Genomic DNA, 24,463 nt, shown 5'->3' with positions numbered 1-24,463 from the left:
GAGAGTGAAAGATGTGTCATTAGGTAATGAGCTCCAGTTTATATTGACATACTGAATGGACTAAATGCAAAGTGAATTGAGCCCAGGCTTGGTATCTGACTATCTCTTGTTGAGAACAGATCAATGGCATGTAGTGGCTAACACAGAGTGACAACTACTTATGGAGGGAGAGAGTGAGAGAGAGAGAGAGCTTACTATGCCAATAAACCATTAAATAAAAACTAATTGAAATGGGGGGAGGTGGGGGAGCCATAAAGACGGAGCAGTACAGCCAAGAGATGCACAAAATCAGAGGATGACAGAGACAAAGAGGGAAAATGACCGAGTCACCTCACTTTTTTTTACCAGTAAGAAAATGAATTCAGTTAAAAAATCCCTTAAAAAGACCAACATCATTATGTCGGTTCAATTCTCAATACTTTTTAATACAAACATTTCACTGCTTACTTTAAAAATTAGATCACAAAGGGAAAGTTTTATAAAGTTTTTCCAGAAACAAAATAAGAGGTGGCTGAAGACTTTTGCATTTCTGTGTTTACACCATTCTTTTCTTTATTTATTTACTTACTTTAACTGTGCTAAAGTGGACTGATTGAGTGGGCATGGATTGAGAGGAAGACACGGAAAGCAACAAAGCCACAGAGCCATACAAAGACAGAGAGATCATTATCTATTCAGATGCCGACTTCTTGCGAACAATACACAAGTTTCTTCCTGCACTTCACAAAAACAAGCAACAGAAAATATTACAACTCGATGCAGATATGCAGAGTAAACAGCAGGGCAGAAAAAGAGGGAACAAAATGAGACAAAGGCTGAAAGAGAGACAGTGAAGAGGGAGAGAGCTGGCTGACAGTGTGTAGGTGGTTCATTATTGTCATCATTTGGAGAGGCTTTTTGTTGACAACAAGACCGACACTTGTCCTCCTCTCCTTCTCCTCCCATCTCCTCCCAGTCTGTCGATCTCACTGACACATCTTTAAATAACACAAGCTCATTGGTCTGTGACTATCCATCTCACAGTTTTCCTTCTTCCTCATTCTTACTTTTGTTTATTCCCACGTTCCGTTCTTCACTGTTTGTTTCTTCTTTTCCTTCTTTTCCATTTTCACTTCCTTTTGTGTTGTTTCACACCCACCATTCTTCCTTTCAATCTTCCACTACTTTTTCCTTTTTTGTCAATTTCTTTCTTTCCCATCTTTTATTTCATTTTTCAGTCTGCCCTGCCTTTATTTGATTCAAAGTCTCTTTTTCTTTTCATTCCCTCCTTTTATGGCTTTCTTTCCGTGCCCTTTCATCCATTCGATCCATTCTTTCTCACCTACCGTACACAGTACATGAATGCATGCATTTTTATGACACATCCAAGTTATGCCATTAAACAATTGTTTTTTTGCCTATATTAAATTCCAGCTGCAGGACAAAGAATATCGTATTGCCGCTTTCTCTTTGCAGTCAGTATGTGAGACTTATGTGCTTTTACATTTACTGCAGTTTATTTTAGATCGTTTCTGAAAACGCTTCCAACTATCCTAATTAAAATTCCCACTTCTTCGAACACTAGAAAGTTCTGTGTGCAAAGTAAATGGATCCTTTCTACAGCTCCAGCACAGAGGACACACATACACACCAACCTGTGTACTGTTTTGTGTGTACCCCATGCTCTCACACATACACAGACACAATGTTGTTTAGTGATATGAGAGATATAAACAGTTAACTAATAGTGTGGCTGCTTTGCTTATTGCTGCCATACATCATATTGCATCCTGCTCATTATACAGACATACAGGGAGAGAAGGGGCGGGAGAGTATATCTGCATTTTTTATTGCTAAGTTCAGCAGTTCTCCCCAGGCTGTAGCTGCTTGCGTGCGCGCGTGTGTGACTGTCTGTCTTTCCTTAACTGTTTGCAACTTCATTTAGTGGTCCTCATGGTCGCAGAAAACAGCGCAAAAACAAGTACACAAAAACAGAAAAAGTCACACTTGAGTTACTCTGACACCAAAAATAATGTATTTGCTGAGTGCTGGGAGCAGTCCTTGTCAATCCCTTTCACTGAAATAGTCAGTTCAATTGGATCTCATTCCTGGGCTCTAACGCGTGGCTGTTCCTGAGGAATCTCCCAAATGCACCAAGACAGTTTAATATAGGAAACAAAAAATAAAACAAAAAAACGACCCATTTAACCTCCTAAGACCCGAACTCTTCCACGGCATGCATTTCTAATTTCTCTTTGATATTTGGGCATATTGGCATATTGAATATAAAAACAAAGAATTACCAGTTTTTTTTTTACCTGATTTTTGTTTCTAAGAAAAATGAGAGCAACATATGAGGATATTCGTTTAAAATTTCGATAGAACAGTAGCAGTATAATGTCCTCGTAAGTGGATATCAGGGCCTTGTAGAGCAAAATTGAGTATTTTGGTCTAAATAACCCAAAATGTGATGTCCACATATGTGGACGCCAGGTCCTAGGAGGTTAAACCCATGCATATAGATTGCATGGATATGTTGTTTCAGGCTAGAGTCACATGGGCTTAGAGAACGGTTGGGGACTCCCGGTAACCACAGATCACAAGGAAAAAATTTGTATTCCCTTACTGGTTGCCGAGTTGCTGCTAGAGGTCCTTCCAACTATTCTAAATAAAAAGCTCCACTTCTTCAAACATCGGAAGAAATTTCTGGCTGTTGCTGGGAAACCAATTGCTAAAGCTCCAGTCATGCAACCACAGGTATTTGCAATCTCCAACCAGTTGGCAAGTGGTTGCTGGAGGTTGATGGCTCTTTCTATGTGAAATCAGTCTCACCCCTTACTGTGGAACAGCCATGGACTGAAGACAGCAACTTGAAATATTAAACTAAATAATGTGTTGGAGTGGTAGTGAAAAGTGTGACTCAAAGCGCAAAGACAGACCGTTCATCTTTCAAAAGGTGCTGGTTGTAGCGATAAGGCACAGCTTTCACTTTGAGGGTGAATGTTCCCAGTTTCCAGTCTGAGTCGCACAAGTTCAAGTTTCACTACCGACCGTTAATAAGTAGCTTGCAAGTGATTGCAGACAAGTCTGTGTCCTCCATGCCATCTGATAACAACCACCAATAACGACTAAGATTTATTCTGTAGTTTCACCTCGTGACATCCAGCAACCACTCGCCAAGTGCTTAGGTAGTACTCATTTTTCCCTATCAGGTGGTGGTTGCCGACCAGTCTCAAGTGCTGTTTGACTTAATATCTCTCCATTACCATGTAGCATGTTGACAGTAGTTTAAGTTTGCAAGTAAGTAGTGAATTGTTTAAAAACTTACCTCTATGATTAAGTCAGGCTCTGATGTGACTCTGATGCTCTCTTCTTCTTGCTGGTCTACAGTATAAGACACGGTGAAGATTACATTCCCACCGTAGGCTGAAAGCTGCAGAATGACAGAGGCAGAGAACCAAGTTAAAAAGTCAAGTTTGTAATAAAAATAACACCTTTTGACCTTTTGATTTCCCATGCTTCGTAGCTCATCAGACTTAGCTCACTATTAGATTGATTTAAAGGTCCATGTTTCGGCTTTATTTGACGCTAATAGAGCCTACGGGTTAAAAAGTGAAACGTGACCAAAACCATCAGAGTAGTGAGAGAAAAAGGGACAAAGGAAAAATTAGGATTAGAGCCAGCTTAACTTAAAAATGTTAAAAATGATGACAAAGTAAATTAGCAGGAAGAAAAAAAGCATAATACACTGTTTTAAACTAATCATAGTCACACAGAAAGAGGTTTTTAGAAAATGCAGAAAATGTTATCTAGTCAGAGAGATTTTGAAAAGTTGTAAATAAGCACAAGTCATAGACAAACCCACAATAACACAGAAAAACCACTACAAGTTCTTCATCTAATAATGACTTTTTCCCCCTAAAAATTGTTTTAAAATGCTGAAAACATGAAGAAAGCAGGTAGGTGCTACAATCTTTGTTGTCTCGAGTTGTTTTGGTGCAGCGTTTCTGTCGAGTCCACAGAATGAGCTTTAGCTGGAGAAGTGCTGCATCGGCATGATCCTGAAATTTATTATTCTGCTTCAACCTGAACAGTAATGGGTGGGAGAGCGAGATAATAATGCCACCATAAAAACAGAGAGAGGGGGACATTGAGGATGAGGGGGAGAGAGACGAAGAAATAGAGCTGGAGACAGAAAGACAGAGCGAGTGAGGTAGTGAAGGAGGAAGAGTTAGGCTTAATGCCTCTATAAACCTCTTCCATTCTACATCATTACACTCACTTTTTAAACCACGAGGCGGAATCACCGTTTTCACAACTGACTGAAAAACCACACACACACGCACGGACACAGATATATCCACACCAGTGTGCCTGGAGGTGTACTTGGTGGATATTTTATTCTATAACACTTATCCTCTATCTACCTCCATTTGCCGATTTGGACTCCAGAGGACAGTAAAATCATAGTTTAAACCCACACAGCCCACACACATCAGACACTTGTGCTGCCCGACCTCCTCCTCCACTAGCTAATCAGCCCTCTAGCATGACCACTGCATACACGCTTAGTTTCTCATGCAAAAAAAAGAAGAAGAAAAAAGTCTGAACTTCATTCCAGTGCAACAAAAAGGACGATAAGCTACGTATCCACTTCCAATGTACTCACTAGACTACAGGTGTAATAAACGGTATGATCAGGACAAGTAGACGGGAAAAAGTAACTTTTTGTGATCACTTCTTTGAACTTGTTGGTGACACTACAGCTACCACATTCCCCAGCACTTAACAGATAAAGCAGAGACACAGATCCTGCTAAAAAGCACAACACAAACTTCATACTTTGACCAATTAACAAAACTACATATATTACTGTGAACATTTAATAGCATACTTTTAATTATTTCTTTTACTTAAACCTGCATTATTTTATTTCCATGTTCATTTTGGTCACGTTGAGAAAGCACAAGATCATATAAATACAACATTTGAATATTAGCATTAGCATTAGAAATTGTTTTTTTCTGGTAAATATAGGAAAAAATACAATCCTAGTCTCTATCCTTAATGGAAATATCTGGGAACTTAGAGACCCCCACTGTGTTAAACAGGTAGTCAATAGGTTTGTCTCTTCATTCACTGATGCTAGACAGTGTATATAGGTTTTAACCTTTTGAGGCATCAGCAGTTACTACATGATCACAAGCCTAACTCTAACCCTAGGCAATCAGAACATGTAGTTGTTGTTTTTTTTATTAAATTGTTCTCCCAAGTCTTTGCAAGCAGGGAAAAAAGAAAATAGTCATTGTAACAGGGTTAGGGTTGGGGCTTTTCATGAGAAACAGCTGCCTGCTGCAGATGGAAATAGACTGATTAGTGGTGAGACTTAGTCAAACAGAAAGATTTAGACCTTCACACAACATGCAGATGGATGAGGTTTTGAATTTTGTTTTAATCTTGATTCCTGTTACTCTTTTATTGTGGGGCTTTCTCGTGTTTTGTACTTTCCTCCTTTTTCTCATCTTTCTTTGTCTGTGTGTGTTTGTGTTCCTAATGGTTCTTTTTTTTTTGGTAATTGCTTTTTCTTGAGCACCCTCTGTTAATTTATTTCCTCTCTTGGTTCTATTCCTGCCCTCATGATTATCTGCTTGACCCTTACTGTTCACCTGTTCCTTGTTACCTTGCTCGCCTGCATATTTATTTTGTGTATTTTTTTTGTTAGTTTCATTTCCCACACTGTTTTCTTTATGTGTGTGTGCGTGTGCTCAGCTTTGGTTTGAGCTGGAGATGCTAAGATTTCAACTAAGGTTTTAGGTGGGAGTGACCAGAGTGGACAGGAGTAGATGTGAGCACAGCTCGTGTTGAGTGGTTTGGAGACAAAGATAGAAAGGCAAGCCTGAGATGGTTTGGACATGCATAGAGGAGTGATAGTGGATACAGGATGTTGAATATGGAGCTACCAGTGAAGAGGAAAAGTATATAAAATAGGGTGATGGAGGCAGATAATCCACAGTGACGACCCCTAAGAGGAGCAAAAAAAACAGAAGCTAAGTTTAGCTTTAGTTTGTTTCCAACACGTGTTTTTTGAATTGTGAGTTTAGCTTATACACCTTTTAGTTTTTGTGAAATCAGCTCATAGAATAAAACCCAGTTTTAGCCTAACATCCTGTCTCTGTCTGCATTTTGGTTAATTATATATAACTAAAATCTCTATAAAACCCTTAAAAGGTTGCACACTTGTATTTTGTCTCATCTTACATTTCATTTGCAGTATAAATGTTGATTAGTAAAGTTTTAAACACCCCAAATATGAGCTGAAAGTACATTATAGTCTCATAGGGCCATGATTCCCTGGCTTTTTAGCATGTGGCTTATGAAAACAACATTTGCTTAACAAATTTATTAGACCACTCATCATAAAAATAAGAAAACACAAATATTTTTAAAAATCTGTCAGTTTTTTTTAAACTAAAATTACATTTTGATTCATCAGCCAAATATACACTGAATTCATATTTTTATACCCAAATTTGAGCCAGCACAATGGACTTGTCTGAAAAGTCAGAAATTAATCAAGCAAAACTTTCAACGGCTAAAAATAAATGTTCTGTTCAGGAATGATAACTGCAAAAATAACTGCAATTTCCCATCCTAATTGGAAAACAATAAAGTGCTTTATAATTTTTATGCAAACAGCAAATTTGAAAATTCATGTACACCAATAACTATATTTTAGCATAAAAAAAATCAAATTTTGCTTACGCACACTGGTTGATTAGCCATTACAGAAACATAAAAACATTATTTTTTATCATAATAATCAATATTTTTATTTTAGTGTAGCTGTGGCATAAACACTGGATGTCAGTCTAATTAATAGTACTGTAATTCTGTATGGTTACATATAGAATTATGGAATCCAAAATCAAATACTGTCTATCTCATGGCCATTCACATTTGCTGTTACTACAACATAGTGTTTTGTTCACCGGTATAGGAAGTGCTGGCGTAGAATAAAATCTAGATAAAAACACAAGAAAGTTGCACAGATCTGTAAGTGCTTCAACTTACTGCTCCAGTTGTGCAAAGAGCTGCTACATAAAAAGTGGATTTGCATGTACTATACTTTTTTTTACCTTTTTCTATTTGTTGTGTTCACTAAGCATTCAGCGGGATATGACCTGAAAACTAACAGAAAAGCTTTTTCACTCTGATTCTCCATCCACTTAGGACTCCTGTATTTTGCAATTTACTTCCTTTGAAATTATTGACATTTCTCAGAAAAACTCATTTCTCTGATGCCGTCCACTCAACCTGGGCAACAATCAAAGCTTTTGTCATGGCAACCTGATGACCCATCTCTACCCTAGGGGGGAGTTGAAATACAGAAACACAATACAGGAGAGAGAAAAAGGCCAACAGAACAGCACAGCAGGAGAGAGACATACAGGGAGGGAGAGGAGAATCATGTGTAGTGGAAACGAAGGAACAATAAACACTCAGACACACACACACAGCTGCAAAAGACATCAGTGGGATCCCCTGTGAGCTTGATAAGCCTGTTATTAACTGTATTAGTGGTCAGAATAAGAAGAACAAGACATAATCCCCACTGTTAAAACCCTAATCAAGAAGCTGACACAATCTTCATTAGAGTGAAACCCTTTGTCACAGCCACGGCTATATGAGTATCACTTTCATACAAGCCATTCAGCTCACTTCAATACTATGTGAGAAAAGGGATAAAGCAAAGTAGCTTCATATCAAAACAGGAATAGTTACTGTAAAAAAAGGGAGAATACTAAACTAAACATGATGAAATGGGAAAGTGTTGTTCAAATGTGCAACGCCACGAAGGAGGGGGAAATGGTAATAATGCTCCTGTTTATCAGTGTAATTAAAAATAAAGTGGACAAAATATAGAAAATGAGAAGAGTAAAATCTGGCTTTGTGCCAAGCAGTGGGTTTGGGTTTGGCACAGAGAAGAGGTGTAAGAATGAGTCACTGTAAGTTGGGTGCCTTTAACATATGAGTCACGTTTGACCTCAGTCCTCCTCCAAGGTTCTCAGCAGAGCCCTGATACAAGATGAATATGACTTTTCCATAATAATAAGTAACCTAGTCAGAGTATTATAATTCAAGGGTTAGTCCATTCCAATTTTAGGATACTGTTGTTGTCCAAAAAGAGTCGCATTTGTGCTACAGCTTGACTTCTTTGTGAGTTTTGCAGAAAAAGGCGAAGACATCTTTCCTAATGGGATATCTGCTTAACAACACCTGTTTTCTCATATCCACATAAAATTATTCAAATTTAGCTGATTTTGTTCCTTATACACACTTTTATAAAACACTACATCAAATTAGTCATTGATAGTTGTTAAAAAAAATGCTACTCATATTACATTGTGTGCTCATGTGTATGTGTGTGTATGTAGAGAAATAACAAACTGTATTTTTATGATTTGTGAAATAAATAGAATTGACATTTCCCATCAATCTGCACTCAGAAGAGTATGATGACAAAGTGAAAAGAACATGAGAAACACAGCAAACTTCTTAAAAATCTGAAACGGAATGTCTAATTTTACTAATCATTCAGCTTTTACTGTAAAAGTTCAAATTCTAGCCAGATGTTATTGGCTTTAATAACCCTCAGCAAGTATGTAGAACGCTGATGGATTCAGAGGTTTGATAGGGACAAAGCCCCATATATGCATGGCTGTGTGAAAGGAAAATTCGCGCTGTATTTCAGGATAAAACCTCAGCCTCAGAAATCCAAAGAACCTTGCTGTAGACTTACATGCTAAAATTGTGGGGAGCAAGGGTTCGAAACCTTTGCTTTGAATGTTCCCAGTAGCACAGAGGAGTCAGTAATTGCAAAAGAAAGAAGACCCCCTCCAGGAATTTTCATAGAGCTGGCGCTGCTGCCAAACTGAGCAAGAAGGTCCATGTGGGAGGTGACCAGGACCCCAGCAGTCATGGTAACAGAGATTCAGAAGTTAGAGGTACATGGCAGCCCACTTGGTGTTTCTCAAAAGGCATTTAAGGACACCCTGAGAGCATAAGGATAAAGATTCTCTGGGGTGCTTCTCAACAGCAGGGACCAGGAAACTAGTCAGAACTGAGAGAAGGATGACTTCATCCAAATATAGAAAAGTCCTTGGAGAATACCTGCTCAGGAGGGCAGCAACCTGAAGCTATAGGGCGACAGTTCACCTTTAAATGTGCACAAAAGTAAACCAAAGCAAACAATCAAAACAATGGAGTGGGTTCTGGACAAGTCCTTGACAGGCCCACCCAAAGCCCAGACTTAAGCTGTACTCAGTCAAGGCTCTGTACTGCATGCAGGCACTTTTGTTCCTTCGTTACACTTGCCTGTTGGCTTGCACTCACTCTGTGCTTAAACATCCAAGCATGAATATGTTTAGTTTTGTCTCTCTTACTCTCATACCATTTCTCTCTTTGATGCACACAAGCTTTTCAAAAGCACCCATGCAGGCAACAAAGAGGTTAATCATTTTGCACTTTGTGGTTAAGTTGGTGCCTGAACCACAAAATTTTGCATTTTGTGCTTCAGTCACACTGTGTCCTCTCGCGTACCTTAGAGATTTCCTAATTACTTAATACAAAACATTTCTTTGGAGGCAGCTGTTGAGGAAGCAGTGGTCCAACTGAACAGCACTCGAGAGCCCGGTGCACTGCACTGTGCATAGTGATCCCACTAGTGAAATGGACTGATTTTGGCGTTAGCTTAGGCAAGAATGGTACGGATCTAATGTGAGTATACCCTAAACACCACAGGGCATTTTTGCACAGGACTGATGGTGGCAGTTGCCTAATCAGATGCAGTTATATATAATATAATTAATCCAAATAGCATTTAGTTATAGAAACCAAAAACCCAGAAATCTGACTAAACCACAAGAGCAACAATTTGCAATGATTTGTATGATGATTTCTATATGTCTGTTTATTTTCTCACATTACAAATAAACATACACATGTCAATTTGATACATTTTCTATTACTTTTAGCGACTTTTGATCTCAGACGCTGCGGACATTCATGGAGATTTTAGAGGTAAGAATCAGCACCATCACTACTTTGAAGAAGAAAAGTACAGTAACCACAATTAAATAAATTACTGTGTGCGGGGAGTAATGACATGCAATTAGCATGTAACTTTCTTTTGTACGTACCACATGCCAGCTTCTTCACAGAAATGTGCGCCTGCTTTCTGTCAATTTTGCGAATACAAAAGCAGACAGTGGCAACAGATGCTCTCTTCAGGAGATTGGGCAGGGGAAAAAAAGAGACGGGGAGGATGAGGAAGGGACAAAGGAAATCACCCTTCAGGAAATGAAAACCAGATTGTAACAAAAGCCCTAGAAAACAAACTTCTCCAAAATGACAAACACATGCAGGCAGACAGAACGATCGATCGATCGATCGATCGATCGATCGATCGATCGATCGATCGATCGATCGATCGATAGATCGATAGATAGATAGATAGATAGATAGATAGATAGATAGATGTTGGACAAGACATTGTGTCCATCGCAGTTTGTTACCAGGCGATTATTGCATTGCACTTTGGTAACCATTCTGTGTGATTACCTCTGTTAGTTACAGATATAGCCTCAGGTCTTGTTTCTGATCACTTTTATAAGGATTGTGTCTGGATTGTGGAAGCACTTGCTTCAGACAGTACTCACCCTGATACTTTACTTTTTCTGTTTTTTTATGTGCTTGGCTGTATGATCACTTGCAGTTTCCCAGGACTGCGAGAATGTTTTGGCAGCTGTGCATGCTACAGAGGTCCAGGTACTGGCCTGGAGGTCCTCCTGTGTTGTTTGCAGCATTCTTTGATTGGGGGTCAGTCTGTTGCACCCTGACTCAGTAATGGCACACAGGAATGAGCCGGGCTTATTATCGGGTTCTTTGAGGTTCTCTGCAATGGATTTGGCCTCGAGTTCAGTTTGGCATTACAGGCAATAACTTAATATGGTCTTTTCACTTTTCTACCTAAAGTTGATGTTCGTGGCAACAGGTTAGATCCCTAGACATACCTCACACTGTGCATGGCTACAGGCAATGACCTTTATATAACAGATGGACACAGCCTCCAGCTGTAAAAAGTGGACAACATTTCCTCTGTTTCTAAAAAAAAAGTAGTATATAATTCTATTCAAATCTACTCTAGGGTCACTCTTAAATTGTCGTTTTTTAGACAATTTTCTAATCCACAGCCTCTGTTTTGCCTAAAAAATTCCTTTTATATATTTTTCTCAAAGACTTCAATAGTCACATTTCTTTGAAAACAGAGGAACTGCTGGATATCAGAAAGAAAGCAGGTTTGAGGCTTTTTTTCATGCATGTTTTATTTTAAAAATCAAAATGTGCCAAAATGCAGGCTTATAAAATAGGCATCAGCAAAACCAGGGATGACATCAAAGTCGCTATATCCATAATTCACATACAGTCAGTGCCTTCTTACTTTTATACACATACATTAATTTCGGCTCATGTTCCTCAGATAACCACTGAGCATTAGGGTAAAACTATTCAGATTTCACTGTGCTGCAGTTAAGATGATCTGGAAAAAAATATAGTCAAACTTTATGAATTCTGGGTCACTAAAGCTAAAAAATGATGCTTGGAATTTTAAATTTTTAAAATAAGAAATGAGTAAAACACTGAAAATACTGAATTTGAAGTGTTTAAAGTATAAAATTCAATTTTGTGAATTTTAAGCCGTATTATATCTCTGTTTGACTTTTTGACTTCTACTGTGACTTTGGGTTTGACCTTCCTTGCAGTAGAAAGTCTATAATGCAATACACAAGTAATAGTTTTCACTTCCTTTCCCGATATGCCGTTGAGAGTGCTGTGAGTCACAAAGTGCAAAAGGCTGTGGAGACATTCATAGAAAGACATGCAGGCAGCACGTCTACATGACTTGCACAGCTCTAAATATTTTCAGTAGGGGCTTTTTTTAGGTGGAATAACCCTGCAGTTCTTTCTAATACATATATTGTCACTCAATATATCCACTTTCTTATTCACATTCTGGTTAAGAAAACTTTGTTAATCCCAAACAAGGACAAGTTTGTGGGGTCAACTTTGTTTGTAGCTTACCAACACAACCTAGTGACGCAATCAAATTCACACAACTTAACTCATAACGCAATTGTGTGTCAAGGCGCAGACTGACAAACAATGAGGTCAAAGAAAAACTAAATTAAGAATGAAATAAATAAATAATCAGAATAACAAGGACATATGTCTGAAAATGAAAAATCATAGAAAAATGAATCTAAATTACCCCATCGGAGTTAAGCGGCCTAAAAGCTGAGGTAATGGACATCAGACATCAATTTTTTCCCCCTTTTCTACACAACAACTTCCTGAACTCAGGCAAAAAAACATGGTCAGTTTTTTGTTCCATACCTTTTTTTACATGGCTATTGTTTGGTACATAAAGAAATATTAATCACATGAAACACACATAAAGACAAGACATAAGCTAATCTAAACCATGTACGCGGGTTTAAAATATAATTAAATATCATATTTGGGTTCAGCACATCAAAATTCCAAAGAAAAAGCACAAACAACCTCTGAAAGACAGCTGACCAGTGTCATCCTTGTATTCTTGTACATGTGGTTTAAATAACATTCCTTTACATGAAGTTTTACAAGCTGCTAAGTGATGCACAGACACTAACATATGCCTTTGGCACTTGGAAAAACAAAAGGGGGAAGCAACATTGTTAAATTCTTAAGCGGTTGTGTGCAGGACTATGACAGAATAATTATTACTCCAACTAGGAGAGCAGAGAAGGTTACATATACTGTAAATCTGTATGCATATCTCATTCAGGAAGATGACACAGAGGAGCTCACTCTGTTGCCCCCAGTCTCTCATAGCCAATCAATTATTGTTGTGTTCTTCCACAGCTTGCTGACTCCTTAAAATCAACTGCATCATCTTGCGGTGTATCAGATTTGGATGTTTTACTTTCTAGAAGGTAACAGTTTTGGATTTAACATTTGAAAGACTTATGGATTCAATATAAGTGCTGTGTGAAAGTTCTTTCTCTAGCAAGTCTTATTATGTTTTCACTCAAGTTGATAATAACTTAGCTTTTTTTCCCTCTACATCAGATCTAATCAAAATTCACGGATTTTTGTTATTTTAGAGCCCAAAAAATGTTTAACTTTATATATGGTATAAGGCATGGTGGCTATACCAGCTTTCATGTTTGTTTTAAACTTTTTGTTTTAAAGTTTTTCACATCCTGAAGACTTCTCAAATGACTTTTTCTCATGATTATTAAATTACTATCATATGTGTTACTACAGTGTGGCCTATATTACATATCACTGTCTTTGTTCTGCTATGGTTGTCAAGCTTAAAGAAAGTCTAAGGCCTGAAGCACCATCCGAATAAAAGAAAATTTGATTTTAAGACCAACTGTGCAAACAAGAAATGAAGCCAATGTGAAGTTAACGGGCCACGGTTAATCCTCATGTTAAAATGTTCAACATTATAACAGATTCTTCTTGATGACATGGTTGATTGTGCCAGACAGGCTGGTCTGAGTATCTCAGAAACTTCTGATCTACTGGGATTTTCCCACACAACCATCTGTAGGGTTTACAGAGGATGGTCTGATAAAGAGAAAATCTCCAGTGATGAAAATGCCTTGCTGATGCCACAGATCAGAGGAGACGAGCTAGATTGCTTTTAGCTGATAGGACAGCAACAGTTACCTCAAAGTAGCTACTTGTTACAAGCAAGGTAGGAGAGCATCTCTGAATGCCCCACACATTGAACCTTGAAGCAAATGGGCTACAGTAGCAGAAGAGCACCTAGAAGATCACACCAATTGCCACTCCTGTCAGCTAAGAACAGGAAACAGAGGCTACAATTTGCACAAGCCCATTAAAATTGGACAATAGAAGACTGTAAACAGCTTTGTGTAGACAACATCAAATCTCTCTTATCTCTACTCTACCTCCTGAACCACAGTCACCCCTAGTGGTGTGGGTGATATTTTTTGGGTACGCTGGTTCCCTTAATACCATCTGAGCATTGTTTAAACACCACAGCCTACTTGAGTATTGTTGCTGACCATGTCCATTCCTTTATACCCACAGTATATCCATCTTCCAATGGTTGCTTCCTGCACCATGTCACAAAGCTCAAATCACCTCAAACTGGTTTCTTGAAGATTTCCATGAATTCACTGTTCTCCTGTGTCACCTAATCTCAATGCCACTCGGCCCATTTCACCACCTCCATCTATTGAGGTGGTGGAACGGGATAGGCTGCTGATGAATCTGCAGCAAGTGTGTGATGCTATCACGGTCGATATGGACCAACATCTCTGAGGATTGTCTGCAGCATCTTGCTCAATCTCTCCCACCAAGAGCTGAGGCAGTTATTAAAATAAAAGGGGTTCCAACCAAGTATTAGCAAAGTTTACCTAATAAAGTGTCCAATGAGTGTACATACACAGGCTATAAGTGCAACACTTCTTTCCTGCTTTCAGACTTGAACTAACAAATAAACAGAAAGATGATATCCCACATTCAATATTCAGCACATATTCACCTTTGAGGCTCATTACAGCTATTGTATTATCAGTAAGTATGAACATCCTACTAGCACTCCACATTTAATTATACGAACATGTAAACACAAGTCTATCAGCCTCTATCGGCCTACTCTGAATTTGTCAGGAAATTAAATTATTTCATAATTCAGAAAAGGCACAAAACTGAACTCCTCTTCACTTTGCAAATAATTACAGTGTTGATGAGTCCAGTTTTGTCCAAATTATGTGTTGCATGTGTTACCTGCTTTTGTTCTCTTCTAATATCTCCTGAAAGAGCAAAGTAGTAGAGGGGATGAGCAGCGGAGATACGAGCCAAAATAGCAACTTGTTAACAAAGGGCAACAATGTATAGAGGAACAGTTATCTTAACTTCAAGACCTGTTGCAAACTGAATACGGTTGTGTATCTATATATGTCTTGTTTGACTTTCAGGAATGCAATTTTGTGTTGCTGTACTGATAACCAGGTGTAATTATTTTCCTTTCTTTTTCTCTGGACCATGAGATTGCTATTTAGAATGAAAAAAATACATGTGACACCAAATGATTTGATTAAAAAAACTGGAAGAAATCAACCGCAAACTGACGTAACGGTGCATTTTCAGCCGTACAAGTCAGTAAAAGAAAGGGGAGGGAGAGAAGAAAGGAGGAAAAGGGAGGGCAAATCCATCTCATGCAATTAAGACCAGATTAGTAGTGACATTATACACAAAACCTACACACATTTGTCACTCTCATAAGTCACAGCTCAGCAGCTTGCAAAAGGTTGATGTTTTTCTTACTGAGAAAAAGAATATTTTCCACAAAGACAAATTTCATTCATTACAACTGTGAGGTGTCAACTTCTATAACATTTTTCTAAAGAATCAGCTACTCTGCTCCTCCCTCAGGTGTGTAGCTAGTTTGCTTCTATAAGAATGATCATTTTGTCTTCTTTGCATTGTCAAATGCACAAGGAAGACAAAAGCAAGGTGAGTCATAGCTAGATAGAGTTGCTAAAGGGAGAAGAAAAGAAAAGTCTATCGCTTTGCTCTCTATTTGGCCATCTTCATTATTCTGTTATTCCTAAATTTTGTTGAATGTGAATCTGTTAGTAAATTAGCAAAGACTGTGCTGCTATTATCATAAAGTATTTGGTTTCTGATTAAAAAGACAAAGATCTGCACTTTTGTGACAGAGGAGTGCTTCCTAAAACAAAACACATTTTAGTGCAAGGAATACTTTAAGTGCTTCAAAAAAAATGGAGATTTGAGAGATTAAGAAAGTCCAGGTGCTTGAATCAACTGCAGGTTTGTGAAGAACGACCAAAACAACTAAAAAAAACAGGCTTTGAACTTGTGGAAATTTTCTTAAATTGAGATTACACTCCAATGATTACCACATCAAAAAGTTTTATTGTGATCCTTACGCTGAACCCCACTCATTTGCCCTCTGCTGGCAAATAAAGCAGAAACAGCTATTTTTTAAACTTGGCACTTTTAAATGATAGTAACGGCTGTTCCTGTGAATGAGCAGTCGCTGGACCTACATGGCACATAAACTACCCAATGAGCATCAGTGGAATGCCCTTCTGGACCAATGAGCATCCGCGAAGCAGGCGATCGGGCCAATGCGCATGCATGGCATTAACGATACAGAGATGGAGATGGAGCACATCATCACACACACATTTGTGCTCTTATATATCTGCTGCTAGCTTGTTATTACAAACATGGCCTGTCACTTCCAATGATGCACGCTAACATGACAGATCACAGCGTGTTTGTGTGTGTGTGTATGTGCGTGTGTAAGTGAATGCGTTACATAGTCAAGTCACATAGCATCTATCTCTGTAACACGATCAGAGACTGAAGCAAAGAATCACTTTTTCATACAGTACTTGCGTACTGCTTCTAGTGATCACACACACATGCATGCACACACTTGCACACACACACACACACATACACACAGTGGTAATTTGTTTGTTTCCCATGTTTGGAGGCATTTGGTTCTGCTCTGCTGTCCCTAATGCCTCCGAAACACATCATTATCTGACTTATATAGACCTGGGAGTCTGTCTGAGTGTTAATGCGTGTGCGTGTGTGTGTGTTTGGTGTATGCATGTGTGCGCGATGAGGAAAAAAAAAAAAACATTGATTATTGAGTTCAACAGGCGAAACACTGTTTACCCCAAGAGACAAGACGCAAGCGAAAGAGAGAGAGAGAGAGAGAAGTGAGAGAGAAAAGAGCTTGGGGGAAGTAGAAGGAGATGATTTAGGAACAGGGAGGTGAAAAATGCGAGTCCTGGAGAGACGGAGAGAGAGTTAGAGGAGCACACCAATGAAAAGAAGCAGGGATGGAGGGATGGTTAGAGGGAGGGATAGAGGTTCAGACAAAGAAGTGAGATGACAAGCCAGGCCTGCCGGGTGCAAAGTAATGAAATTCAGTGGTATATTCCTCTAAGCCATGACACACAGACAAACATCACAGTCGGCCTGTTGTTGTAGTAGAGCAAAAACTCGACTTCTGAAACATGGACTGCAGCTATTTGCCAGCTGGAGTGATAAAGTCTAATCGTGGATACAGAAAGCCACGGCGCAATTTCAAACAGTCGGCATTAGCAGAAGCTGATCCAGAGAAGCAGGGCTAGGAGGGAGGTGAACATCCCAGCAGGACACATTCTCACCAGACTTCCACCCAGGGGATACATTTTGAGATCATAAATTGGATCTGTTTATATAGTGAAGCCTATCCTAATGATGCATCACGTTAGAACTTATATATTTGCCCGCCAGTGCTATCACTACATAGTAATATGGTTAGAAATGCCCATGTCGTGAAGCAAATAGTCCGCTGAAGTAACCCGAAACATTAGCTTAAAGCTCCCTTATTGCTGCTGAAGTGTAAGATTAAAGATCGGATTAAAACAACGCACAACTGAGCTACTACTGTGACCTTGAGAAGCTTTGGATGTGTCTACTTTAATGTTGGTGCTAATGTAGTTTCTCAGTTATCTCAAGTAAAATAGGCAACAACAAAAAATCAGCAATCAGTGTTGATTGCTGGTTATTCAAAGGACACCGAATATATTCACTGACAATTCCATGTTATTTTTGGGGTCGTCTACAGTAGCTTTGCATTATTTATCTTAAACTGGGCCTTAGGGCCCCTCAGTTCTTTATGTTCCTGAAACAAGCCGTCTTAACTCCCTTCCTTCTCCCCTTTAAGCCAACTTTCTTTTGATTAGCCGCACGCTGCAAACAAAAGACTCGAACAGGAGGTTGTGGGGCTTCTGTTTTCAATGCAGGAGCAGTGTGCCTGAGATTATTAGGGATTATTAGGAGCATAATACAAAATACAAAAGCAGAAAAAATGGCCTATTGTCTCGCATGGGTTCCTTGCACATACACTGACCTCATTTTTGGAAACACCGGCCATGTTTAATATATAGAAAACAAGGAAAATCGTAATAGGTGTCATTTAAGCTATTTGTAAAAGTCTCAGAGTGTGTGCTTGCAGCTGACCTTGTTTCCTAAGTATAGTCCAGGTGCATTCCAATAGTAGGCGGTGCCAAGATCGTCCACAACATCTAAGTGTCGCACGCTGAGATATGGAGGGGTCTCTCTGTGAACGGACCACACCCTCCCTCCTGTGTTGCCAACCAGGTGCCAGCCTGTCAGAGTGGTCTCCTATGAACACAACATCCAGGAAAAAAGGTTAAAAAAGTTGTTATTTTACTTTCAGTTCCATCTATTTCAAAAACAACTTTTTTACTCTGATCATGCTGGCATGCCCAGACCGCAGTTCCCCATGTCACATTTCAAAGTACACAAAGAATATTTCTGTGTAGGGGTTGTTAAAAAATTCAACACCCAAATTGTGAGGCACGATCTGTGTGAAGAGACTGTGGCAGGATTGCACCTTTCCGCTCTCTTCTGCAATCGCGGAAGTGCACATCATAACAACACGTCAGCTTTCAACTTCAAGTTTTTGTTGGGGTTTTCTGTTTTCAGCAGGTTTGCTGTTGCTCACTTAAACTGCGTGAGTCATGTAGAGATGTAAGATGTTTATATATAGTCATCAGGAAAAGAATTTATATAAATATGTAAAGGGATTTCAGGGGGATTTTTACAAGTTTATTCAGAGAGTCTGAAACAGAAAAGCAACATACAGTATTATTTCTGTCCACACGACAGAGTTGCTTACTGTCGGCACATCAGTAACATTGACAGCAAACATATTAAAGCAAGGCATGTTCAGTGTAGACGGACAAGTTTTACTCATAATGCCCAGCTGGTGGTTCGGATTTGCTACTTCACACAACTGTCAACACTCTGACTCTTTTAATAGATTTGTTCATCCACCACCTGAGCTCCTTTTTTTCTATTACCAAAGTTGCAATGTATTTTTTGTGTGTGTACCTATTGTGTCCAGGTAGTCTACTGCCAAACGTCAACTTTGTTTTATTGACTTCTCTTTCCTGCCCTAGAATCCTCTGTCTCAGCAACCCTCTCATGTCCTTCTTCACTGCATTCATGGACCTTCTCCTGTTTTCCTCCTGCCTGGCAGCTCCATATTCAACATCCTTTGTCCAGTATACCCACTATCCCTCTTCTGCACATGTCCAAATCATCTGAGCTTGGTCTGCCTCCGATATACCCTTATCTTCTGCATTGTGGTCATTCCCAACCAAACTCTGAGCATCTTCAACTCTGCCTCCTCCAGATCCACCTGCTGTCTTTTCTGTTATTGCCACTGTCTTCAAACCACAAATCACAGCAGGTCTCACCACCACCTTGTAAACCCTCACTTACATTCACCCACTCCACCCTACCTGCACTCTCTTTTTTCACCTTTCTTGTACAGTGCACGTTGCTTTTGATGCTTGACCCCAGGTATCTCAACTCGTCCATCTTCACTGTTACACCTGCCTGCCTCTCATTCACACACGTATTCTCCTTTGCTTCTACTGACTTCCAATCCTCTTCTCTCCAGCACACACCTCCACTACACTACTACTCCCCTACAGTCTTTTCCATCTTGTCCATACTCTCAGTACATCACAGTGTCATCTATAAACATCATAGCTCATGGTGACTCCTGCCTGACTTCATCTGTCAACTTGTCCATATCACTGCCTCCAAAACCCCAAAACCTTTTTACAAAAACCCTTCAAGCAAAATAAAGGCAGTTTATATAGATGAACTCATGAGCAGGAAAATGATTACCTCTAACGATACTTTATTATAACAGGTAATTAAAAATTAAAAGCAAAATTCAAGTTAAAGTCACCATATTACTTCAGGTTAATTAAAAAAACTATAGAAAATGTCTGTCATGTGATTTTGTTTTATGTAATTTATTGTAAATGTAATTAGTTGATTGAGATAAAAGATTTTTTTAACAAAAATGTCAAAGTTAAGCTTTTGTTAACAGTTTTGTAAATCTGACACATGTCAGCTGGAAGTTTGCAATCGACACCTTGAAAGAGATTTTTTTTCTTAAGTCCTGAAGAATTTTGTGTGAGTTGATGTGTGTCTGCACGTGTGTGCGCGCATGTGTGTGTTTGTGAATCAGAGATTGCTAGACACACATCTGTCATTGTAATTAACCTAACCTTGGCTTCCCCTTTTGAAAACACACACACACACACACACACACACACACACGATCGGTGTCTAAATCAGAGCTGTCATCCTGTCAGCGTCTCCTCTCTCCTCCTCTCCCACCCTGCCTGTCAGTCAAAAACTGTTTTCCTCTTGCTTCACCTCTCTCCTCCCTCTTGCCTCTTGTCTTGTTTCTCCCTTCTCCTTTCTAGTCCTGTCCTCTTCCTTCCTCCATATTTTTCTTTCTCTTCATGTCTCTCACCTCTCTGTTCCCTCCAGACTCTCTATGCAGTTTTGTTTTTCTGCTTAACATCCTACTGATTAATTTCCAGATGTTTTTAATGTTTGCCAGATCCAAATTACTTTACACCTGGTGTCAGATATGTTCAGGCCCTGAAAGATATTTATTAAACTGATGCAGCAGTGTGGATGAGTAGTTTTTGTGTCATCTAAAAAAGCGATAGCTTAAGTGATTGTTTTGCTTGTTAGGAAAATGTGTAACCCACCACATTATGGACCTACATTAAAAACTCACAATCTGATAAATTTCACTTTAAAATATACTGAAGGCCTGGTCAAACCAATTTATTTGATTAAACAAAGGGGTAAACAGTAGTTGGCAAACTAATTACTAACTCAATCACAAAAACTTGTGTCAAACTCAGTGTCAGTGCCCAAGCTTCTTAGCTTTGAAGCTAATTGAACATTATGACAAGGTTATTATAGGTGACTGAAACTAAATGAAAAACTAAAACTACCCATCCATCTATCTTCTTCTGCTTATCCAAGTCAGGGATGTCGGGGTGCTGGAGCCTATCCCAGCCGAGTTACACTTTAGTTTAATTCTTTTGGCAAAATTTGTTATCACAGTTTGGCTGATGAGGCTTTTTTGCATATATTTATTGTGACTTTGCATGTCCACTTTGAGTCAACTGCTTTCTTCTTCGCTTTTATTTTTTATACCTATGTACCTTTACCTATGTTACTTCCAGCATATGCCCTCAATGCCCTCAAGTTAACTATAAAACAAGTAAAAATGAAACTAAAAGCAAACATTTTCAAAAACTAAACTAAACTGAAATGAGCAAACCCACACGTCATAGAAAACTATAATAACTCTGATGTATGAGACCTGTTGTTCATGTACTATTTCCCTCGTGTTTAAAAATCAGATTTACGTCTCTTTTGCTGAGCAATTTGTTCTCAAGTAAAGCACGCTGTTATAAAAAGGGGATACAGGCCAATGTCAGTAAAACCTCATGACACATCCTTCTGTTTTGGACTCTCTGATTCACTGAACATCAGTGCTGTTTAAAATTCTGCATGTCAAAAGTCACCAAAGTTGGATTAGATGCAAAAGATGAACACAAACTGCAAATTTACTCCACTCTGAAACTTGTCATGGAAGGGAACACAAACTATAAAATTAGGCAGAACAACTTGCGTCACAAATTTGTTTCTCAGTTGATGTTCATTCTTCTGTGGTGCACAGTTATGATGCCATTTAAGTTTACAGCAGTAAATGATATTTGAATAAAAGGAGGAAAAAGCAGTTTTTCAGCTCTAAGCCACTCTCGCAGAAAAGATCTTAAACTGAAGTGACGTTTACATCATCCGACAACATCAGTGAATAATGAGTTCCTACATTCTGATAGGTCCACGTGGAGGCAGTGCACTGACTGGAAACGCCCATGCAGGAGCACTTTTCACAGCCGCGTCGGTTGGACTCTTGAAGATTGTAGAATCCGAGCTTACAGCGGTCACAGTTTTCCCCCTCCACATTTTCCTGCATGTGAGAAAGACAGAGAGAGGGACAGAAGAGACAGAGAAGAAAGAGGAGAAAAAGAAGAAGAAGAAGAAGGATGCAGCATAGTTTATAGGCTGCCCTCAAGTTGACGTTACGAGCGCAAAGCATGTTCCGGCAATGTTAATGTGGTGAAAATAATGATGACAGGGCTAAAAAGGTTAGCAGAGAGTACTTGTCATTATTTCTATGCATACAAATGCGAATGTGTGTGTGTGTTTGTGTGTACCTTGCATATACAGGGTGTTATACATGGGTCAGCGTTGACGCTTCCTTCCACGCTGCAGTTACAGCGCTCACAGTATGGGTAGCCCATATACCCAATAGCACACCTACAGTTTTACAGCAATAATAAAGATCAAGTCAAAACCGTAAATTAATCAGATTAACAACCACTGCGTTTATCCTGGTCAAACTGTTTCTGCCTGACCCACCGATCCCCTACCCACTGCTGCAAGCCGCTAACGCTGGTAATGTGTGTGCGTGCTTAAGCAGAAAAACCAAAACAAAAAACTTCTACTAATTAACAGAGAAAGTAAGCCAAAGCAAGTCTATTAAATAGCATTTAGGAAGTGATTTTAGAGACAATGCTTATGCTGCAGCCCTGTTCGGCGGGCAGGTCATTAAAAAGTTTAGAGGAAAAGCGGTATTTTGAAGATAAGGCTTTTACATTAGACTAGAGTGGAATACTGGGTTACCAGTGGGATCAAAGATAATACAACAAAAAGCAATTACATCAGTAAACGCAATTACTCGCAAACTAACTAATCAGGAGAGTAACATGAAGGACCCTGTTGACAGATCTACAGGTTGATATTGAAACTGCTTCCTGTTTAATTGTAGGAATTTTGTAATGCCAAGACTTTTCATGATGACCTCAGGCTGTGGTTGTCTCCGTTAAAGTCTGTGAAAGGTATTATTAAGGAAGTAACATTTTAGCTGCAAATAAAACAGTATGCCTTGCATTTGCACCACAGCTACGTATGCAGTCACTTCTATACAACCCAAGTGTGATAATCAATATCATCAAAGATCCTAATGGAAACTTGGTGGCAATTTCTAAACACTAATTGGAACAGACAACAGCTGAAAGGTTCTGCTCACCTGTCACTATGTGTCTATCTCTTTCCCTATGTGTGTGCATGTGTGTGTATGTGTGTCTCTCACCTGTCACATCTCAGACCCCCAAAACCCTCCTTACACCAGCATGACCCTGCTGGCTGGCCTGTCAGTCAAACACACACATACACACACAGAGAGACACATGCACACATAAAAAAAAAGTATAAGTGTAAGAGAAAGGGTATCTCTTTGAAGTAGCTGCACCTAAAATAGCTCTACTTGCTAGATATAAAAACAGCAAAAACACAGAGGAGGACAGAGGAGTAAAATTATCTCTAATATAAATAGTTCTGTTCTGTCAAAGACATTTTCAAGTAACAGAAGCTTCTGTGCATGCTGCTGAACTCGACTCACCCCGATCCCATAGGAAATCAATGTGGACCGAATTGATGAAATCTCAGAGTTACTGAAGTACCACTTTAAAATGAATTAAAATGTGGAATGGGTGCAGGCTCTAAAAGTCTGCATGCATATCCACTGAGGGGCTGAAATTATCCCTATGTTAGGGCTTAAATGATCCTCAGAAAGAACAAGGTGGAAAGTCACGTGACCAGACAGAAAGTACAAGTCAAACTGAGTGCATACGGGGCGTAGCTTGGCTCGAATCTGCGACACACGTTTGGCTGATGGAACCGTAAGGGTCGCAGGAGCAGGGGATGCAGGGGCTCTCCTCCTCAGCGCTCACCTGGACAGGTAGAGAAAGCAGACATGTTTAAATAGCAGCAATTTAGGTAATTTAAGGACACACGCATAAGCAGGTTACGTACGTCAGCAGGTCTGTAGAACCCAGGAACGCAGCTCTGACAGTTAATGCCAGCCGTGTCGTCACGGCAGCCTATGCAGACTCCGCCCCCTCTGTACTGACCGTGAATGTCCAGGCTGAGCGACAGATCTGCCACTGTTTGATTAAAGTAGCATTCTTCTGCCTTACCGTGGCAGTTACACTCTGAAAACACACAGAAAAAGTTGGTGGGCTGTAGTACTGCAGTTGATAGGATTTGATGAGTCCTGCCTCTTCTATCAAAATTCTGTACAGTATTATATTCAGCCAGGGGGGGCACTTTCTCTAATCCTTTTACTTCATCTGCTCAAAAGATGAGAAAAAAAAAGAAAACACCCTATCCTGCTTTTTAGACAGTGCCGTAAGGTTCACACACTGACTGTGAGCTGTGTGTTATCTCTAGGGCTCCAAAGAATTATCTCCAGAGGAAAAAAATAGCCTTCCTATTCACTCATGCCCTTTCCATTTTCACTTTAGTTTGCTATATTTACTAAAGTGGTCTAAAATTCATGAGCTAGATAAAAGCATTGTCCTTTGGAATTTTGAGAAGAAACTTGGACTTA

The 24,463-nt window shown here is 39.3% G+C and overlaps 1 protein-coding gene across 7 annotated transcripts in view; it reads right to left on the bottom strand.

Annotated features, from left to right (window-relative positions):
• Positions 1-24,463, bottom strand: part of lama2 (laminin, alpha 2) — a 202,470-nt gene that overhangs the window by 106,405 nt on the left and 71,602 nt on the right. For all 7 annotated transcript variants that reach the window (XM_039599289.1, XM_039599293.1, XM_039599291.1 and 4 more), the window contains exons 9-15: positions 23,887-24,065; positions 23,705-23,804; positions 23,165-23,222; positions 22,227-22,329; positions 21,839-21,979; positions 18,112-18,276; positions 3,308-3,412 (exon numbers count right to left, since the gene is read on the bottom strand). In XM_039599289.1, the coding sequence (XP_039455223.1) occupies positions 3,308-3,412; positions 18,112-18,276; positions 21,839-21,979; positions 22,227-22,329; positions 23,165-23,222; positions 23,705-23,804; positions 23,887-24,065 (851 nt within the window). The remainder of the gene's footprint in view (positions 1-3,307; positions 3,413-18,111; positions 18,277-21,838; positions 21,980-22,226; positions 22,330-23,164; positions 23,223-23,704; positions 23,805-23,886; positions 24,066-24,463) is intronic.

Source organism: Oreochromis aureus, linkage group 15 (genome assembly GCF_013358895.1).
Source record: "Oreochromis aureus strain Israel breed Guangdong linkage group 15, ZZ_aureus, whole genome shotgun sequence".
NCBI classification, from domain to species: domain Eukaryota; kingdom Metazoa; phylum Chordata; class Actinopteri; order Cichliformes; family Cichlidae; genus Oreochromis; species Oreochromis aureus.
The sequence above is the reverse complement of the archived record's forward strand: the minus strand, read 5'-3'. Positions and strand labels throughout refer to the sequence as shown.